This window comes from Nuphar pumila, chromosome 7, assembly GCF_984573655.1.
Source record: "Nuphar pumila chromosome 7, dmNupPumi1.hap1.1, whole genome shotgun sequence".
NCBI classification, from domain to species: domain Eukaryota; kingdom Viridiplantae; phylum Streptophyta; class Magnoliopsida; order Nymphaeales; family Nymphaeaceae; genus Nuphar; species Nuphar pumila.
The window spans coordinates 23190819-23197738 of NC_143255.1; the positions used below are offsets into that span (position 1 = coordinate 23190819).

The window sequence follows — 6920 nt, forward strand, 5'->3', positions numbered from 1 at the left end:
AATAGATTATTTTTGTATTAATTATGATTAAAATACTATATATTAAATTATAAATAATCAAATAATCATATTTTACATCAAAATTTTGTTGAGAACAAAGTTAATATCTACTTTTAGTTAGCCCATTATGCAAAATCCACATGAACAAAAAGGTAAAATTGATATATTTTGATTACTTTAAAAAATATCATTTAAATGTGTTTTTAATATGTTACCAAATCTCATTATATATATATATATATATTAAAGAATCCGTATTTATTTACATTTTTCTTGATGTATAATTCATATTTATACTAACCTTTTTTTCCTTTATTTATGCCATGCTCTCTCTCTCTCTCTCTGCATTTAATGCCTGCCATTTTTTATTTTTTTTAATATCTAGAGTACGGCTAATAGCTTCTCTCTTTCTCACTAAAAATGGTGCGAGAAATCTCCTAGAAGCCTCATGACATGTGGTCCTCTAATGGAACTCCATAGCCCATTAGTTTATTGGCCACATTTGAATATTCATTGACAAGAAAGAGACAATTTTTAATGAAAATAATGTGGTTGCAACCATTTTAATATTGTTGATGATAATTATAGTTACTCTAAATAAATATATCAAAGCACATTGGGGCATTATTTTAAATAAATCAAATGATAAAAAAATTCAAAGAGGTTTTTCTTTAATTGATTCAATGTTCTTGAACACTCATATGATCATAAAATGCCCAACAACCCAACAAGCAATTCATCAACCATCGCATGGGATGTCAACAAAAATAAGTATACTAACGCCATATAGCAAATAAATATATAAAGCTTTACAATAAGAAACTAATTAAACGAGAACAGCTAGAAAGAGAATCCCATGCAACAAACTATTAATAAGATGACATGAACAACAATTATTAACCACACCACGATTCAGCAGTCTGGACATTACAGATAAAGTCATAAAGACCATCGTTCTTGGTTCTTCTACATAGCAACAGTGCCATTCATGTTTTTCTAATATTATCAAGCCATGATACAAGCACACACATACAAACACACACACCCTTCCATCTATCCACCTTTGGCTTCATGTCCTATTCTTGCACTTCTCCACTGCCCTTGGAGCTGAAAATGAAGAAATTAAAATAAAAAAACTTGGTTAGGTTGTTCTTTGATTGTGTTTGGATGCAACCACTTATCCAGATAAATGGGATAGGGTGGGATGTTCTATTACGGTCCATAATGTAATTTCCCAGCTTATTTAATTTATTTGAATAAGTGGGTTCATCAAGAAAAACTCTTTAAGGTGGAGAGAGAGAGAGAGAGAGAGAGAGAGAGAGAGAGAGAGAGAGAGAGAGAGAGAGAGAGAGAGAGAGAGCACTTGTGGCATGTATTGAAATCACATGGTATATGACCAGAACTTCATTGAGCTTGGTGATTTTTGGTTATTCCAAAGCCACAATATCATGTTTGGGTAACGCCCAAGGTCCAGAACCTTCTGAAAATCAGAGATGCTCTGGATCTCAGTAGCATTCAAACATTGAATTTGGCAGAACCAGTGAGGGGATGGGTGCATGAACCAACAACACCACATTGTAGGACAAAGTTGGTACAATATAAACTCAATTAGCAATATTATGAAGGATAACAAATAATTAACATTGGTATGTGGGTTTAGAGCTACAAACCAAGTCCAATGGCCTCAGATCCTTTCATGATGCGAAGTCGTTTGCAGGAATCAACAAACATCCTGCACAATGGTATCAAGTTGGTATTAACAACCTAATTATTTCTTAATACTTGCCGAGACCGATTAAGTTGATATTGTAGAAGATTTTGCATGCGGTAATTTGGATAAAAATTAAAACTAATTAAATTCAATGGAATCACTGTAGACTTACTCCCAAGGAACATCCCCCACCAGCATCCAGTCTCCATCTTTGTCTTCATAGGTAGGCACGTACTCAGAGCCATTTAGCAGATCAGTCAACTTGCTCTCATTCATGAAATCCCTACCGTTCATCCCTTTGAACCAAAAGATTGCCTTTAGAGTAAAACAGTAATAAAAAAAATAAGTGCAGCAGTAACAAACACAACAATGGTGATGATGATGATGAATGTGGTCTTAATATAGGGGAATTTTCAAAAACACACTTACAGTTTTACCAATAATTGAAAACACACCTAAGTTTTGAATATTGTAATAACACGCCTATATTTATGCTTCGTACTTGAGAACATATTTCTATCAATTTAACTCGGGTTTTCACTATCACAAGATGAGTTAATCCGTTAAAGTTAATGGCTTACTGCCTAAACAATCTTTTTTTTCCTTTGTGAAGGTTTCTCACGGTCATAATTCTTCCAAGCAACCATTGTTTCCCACGTACCCAACCTCTATTATCGAAGTTATCTTCATCAAGGACTTCTCCCAATCCCAATACCCTTGACAAATCAAGTAAAAAAAAAGTAGGTGCATTTTTCTTAATATTACTAAAAAATTAGGTGCTTCTTAAAAACATATTTTTGGTAATTCAGTACACATTTAACGGTAACCTTGATATATAAAAATAAACTTTGGACCTTTTTTTCAATTAATTATGAAAGTATTTGTGTATTTTTAACAATAAGCAAAACTTAGGTGTTTTTTTTATTAATGACAAAACTTTAAGTGCATTTTTTATAAAATTTCACTTTAATATAAGTTGATTTACTATCTCAAAAGATGCAGATACGACACGACGTTGGGTTGAAAAGTTTTTAATTTGGAAAATAGGATATGAGGGCATACATTTTTTAATTTTTAGTAAATAAGATTTTGTTTTTGATATCTTGATAAATGTACTTTTATTGAAACATCACTAAAATATTTAGAATACTAAAATAATGTCAGTGCGGGTAACTGGAATATGTAAAACAACAAATTCTGTAAACTGGTATGCTCCGAGACTTTCATAGTTTTTTTTTTTCCAAAATTTTGTCGTACGAGTGTGATCTAGATGATTGGTTTCACAGAAATTGATTGATCCGATTACAATGATCTAATAGTTGATTTCAAGCAAATGGACCATGCCGGATGCATCTGCAGGTTAGATTTGCAAAAGAACCTATGAAAATCTAGGTTCATACTAGTTTACATATTTTAGTTTACCATGTCAGCACACATCAAACACATCAGCATGACATAGCATCTTCAACTCATATCATGCATGCATTCTAAGTGGCATGTTATTGTGACTAGCTAGGGGTGCAAACGGATCCAATCCGGATCAGCTAAATACGAAAGTCCAATCAGAATGGGGGAACAATCTAAAATCATAAAAGTGGCATACTGGATCAAACTGACTTATCCGAGCGTTGGTTTCATGAATACTTAACTGGCACTCAACTTGGATTGTAGCTCACTTCTTTCACACAAAAAAAAAACTTGGATAGTAGCTCACCTAGAGCCCTGTTGGTTATGCAGGGCAAGTTTGAGCCTCTACATTCGTGCCATGTCTAATCAACAGTGGGACTACTAGTCAGACTCTACCCCTTGGTTTGAGATTTCCAATCTAGCCATGGTAATCACCAAGCCTACCTGATCATGGACTTCTATTGGGTTGAGAATAACCTGACCTGGTCCAGTCATGTCTAATCAAGTGAAATTGGTGGTGGTTACGTGGCATTTGTCTAAAAACATTATTTGATAAAAAAGTAAGAAAGAGCCAAAAGTATCAATTACTTTCTGAACTATTCCCTGTCATCAATTTCACTAAGCATGTTGGTCATTAAAGAACTCAAAGAGTAGATCTCAATGTTGTCAGTATGGGTATCGGCCCTGAATCGTTTGGCCAACGATTCAGGTGAATGGCCGATACCGATTCTCAAGTGTATTGTTCTGAATTGGTTAAAAATAATAATAAATTATTTCATGCCAATCTGAATGTGACACGTGTTAAAACATTAAGACAATATTAAAAATTAATTTTAAGCATTTTCTACATTTTATTAAAAAATAGCCGATTCAGGTCAGTATCGTATTGATTTTCTGCCGATACGTGTCCTGATACTGACAACATTGGTAGATCTACCAATTAACTAGACAAACTCCATTAGATATATAAAAGGTCCTAAAATTAGCAATCATTCCCCTAGTATCAGCATCCATAAGGATTAAGGAAGGTTATTTGAAGTAAATGAACAAATCTACAATTCAAAGTGTCAGAATACCAACTAGTCTGAAGGCAGGCTTGAGTCACCAGACCTGGTGACTTGAGGTGGGTTGGGTTTGGCTCAGTCGAGGTCGCTTGTCAGTTCAGACCAGGTCCGCCTGCCGATCCGCTTGACCATGACACAGCATGGTCAGCCTTAGACTGTCACCAAGCTCAAGAAACCTGAAACAACTTGACTGAGTCTTGGTGACTCATAAGATTCAGGCCTACATCTAATTAGCTACTTGATTGTTTCATGTTAAAATTCGTGCGTACATATTAGCAAGTTGACTTCATCATGGTAAAATCCAGGCCTACATATTAACAGCTTGATTTTCTCATGATAAAATTCAGGCCTACGCACTAGCGACTTGACTGAGGGCCATTGCTTGGTCTAATGGTAAATTGTTCGCGCTGCCAGTAAGAAAACACAGGTTCGAATCCTGGCACGGTCACTGGGTATGGCCCTTTTATATTAGCGACTCGACTGCACCACGGTAAACTATGTCAGACACCTAAATTTTGGCTGGAGCCAACCTGTTAGGATAATGTCAAAGTGTACCATTGAGCCAACTCCAGCCGACCAGAATGTGACATGATCAAATCATGGTGGGGTAGGCTCGACCCAGCCATCAAAACCAGCACCACCATCATTATGAGCATTATCACCAAATCAAACTCATCCTCATATATAATTATGATACCAATCACCACTATCATGCTCATGAACCATCATCATCATGATCATCATGACCATCGTCATGAATGGAATGGTACATACCAATGGTGAAGCAGCTGAACATGGCCTCCAAGGCTTTAGACAGGTCGTGGTAGCTCTTGTACATCTTCAGGTCCACCTTGCGAAGGTAAGGCGCTCCATCCATGCTCACCTTCACAAATGTGGCGCCGATCTTCTCGCCATCCTCGCCGTTCTTTGCAGACTGGACGGCCAGGATGTTCTTCCTGAATGATCGAACGGGTGGCCACCCCACCACTTGTGCTCTACATACACCCATCACCATGATATCACAATCAACAAAGAACCATAAGCAGAAAAAGAAAAAGAAAAAGAAAAAGAAAAAGAAAAAGAAAACAAAGAAATAAGAGAATTAAGAAAAAAACCATCAATTAGATTTCCAACAAAAACACAAAAACCAACAATTATTTTACCACTTAAAAGGTATTATTTTTTTTTCGATAAGAAAAATAAATAAATAGCACCACAGAATTTCATTACTATTTAATCACAGGAGTACAACCTTTTGAAATTCCGTCATCCGATCATGATATTTAAAAGCTTTTCTTCCTCTTCATCTAAATGAAAGGAAGAACCATGATCTTGTGATAAAATCTCAGAATCTCCGGGATCAAAAGCAAGGAGGAGAAAAAAAAGCCAAATCTTGGACGATGATGCTGTTTCATGAAAGATGCCAAAACCTTCGTTCTCATTCCTAAAGAAAAAGGCTATTCTGGTCGCTTCTGAAAATCACCATCTTACGATTTCAACATCTACCTCAGAAAAAAACCATATTTTTGGATTTATAACCCTGAGAAACCGCACCGCTCCTGCCATACCTAGTCGTCGTGCTCCGAGGCTAAGACCCCTGCACCAGGGGCCAATGCTACGCGTTGGCTTGCGCAGAGGGACGACGCCTATGAAAATGGAACCTTGACTGCCCGTGTAGCAGCCAAGGCCCCCACCCCACTACGCCAACCCCCTGGGGGCAGAAAAAACCATTTACTTTCGTATTTTCTTCCAAAAAAAAACCCCAAAAAAATAAAAAAAATTTGAAACCTCACATATAGTTTATGGTAGACTAAGAGAAATCAAAATTTTGCATACTTGGCTGGCTTCTCAGGATCATTAGGAAGGAGGTTCTCCTTGGGCAGGTTCTTCATCTTCCCGGCCAGATCCGCGGAGTCCTTGGCGTTAACGGTCGCCGAGTCTCCGAGCTTGAGCTTCCAATCCACCACGGCGTTCGTCTCCGAGAACCCCCTCTTTCCGGCGACCTTCGGCGTCTCGCAGTCGGGGACCCTATCATCGCCGGGAAGGCCAAGCCTGAGTTCTGTCGCGTCGAAGTTGAGGGCCATCCCTTCCCTCTTCCTCTCAAGCACCGCCATGCTCGTCATCTCTCCTTCAACTCTCTCTCTCTCTCTCTCTCTCTCACTGCCGCTTTCGCAACTCACTAGACAAAACGATCTTAACCTTCTTCTATTCTCAGATCAGCGCAAACTTCAAAAGTCAGTCCCCCGGCTAAATGTTTTCTTTCGCCCGATGAGTAAGCGACAGGTGGTGAAGTTCTACAAGAAAAGCTGACGTCAGGATGGCGCAGTGAGAGGACGGACACACCGGTGGAGTAGCGGCAGCTGGCACGGCGTCGGATGAGAAATCGGTCGGTCCCGATTTAATCGGAGACCTTGGAGGGGGTAGGGAGGGCTTTTGCCAAGGATTCACTCTTTGTCAAGCGTTTTACTAAAGTACCCCCAGCGTTTTATTAAAAAACAGAGGTATCCCCTTTTGCTGAAGCGGAGTTATTTGATGGAGCTTAGAATCGAGAAAATGACAGATGGGTCCCCACGCGAAGAAACGCCGCGTGCTACACCGAAACGTGACTGACCACAGCGCGAAAATCGAAACAAGGACAGGAAGGCACGTTTTCGTCATTTTTAGAAATCTTAAGCATGCTATCGTCATTTAAGAAATGCACCGTACAACATAACGAAAGGGGTAATATTGTAATTTTT

The 6920-nt window shown here is 38.2% G+C and overlaps 1 protein-coding gene across 1 annotated transcript; it reads right to left on the reverse strand.

Moving 5' to 3' along the window:
- Window positions 1–841: 841 nt before the first annotated feature.
- LOC149831523 (auxin-responsive protein IAA16-like) lies at window positions 842–6450 on the reverse strand. The gene is made up of 5 exons (XM_090013939.1): window positions 6019–6450; window positions 4957–5177; window positions 1884–2007; window positions 1671–1732; window positions 842–1107 (listed from the first exon to the last, which is right to left on the reverse strand). Exons 1-5 carry the CDS (start codon window positions 6303–6305, stop codon window positions 1070–1072), a joined length of 732 nt encoding a protein of 243 aa, XP_089870065.1. The 5' UTR covers window positions 6306–6450; the 3' UTR covers window positions 842–1069.
- Window positions 6451–6920: the final 470 nt, after the last annotated feature.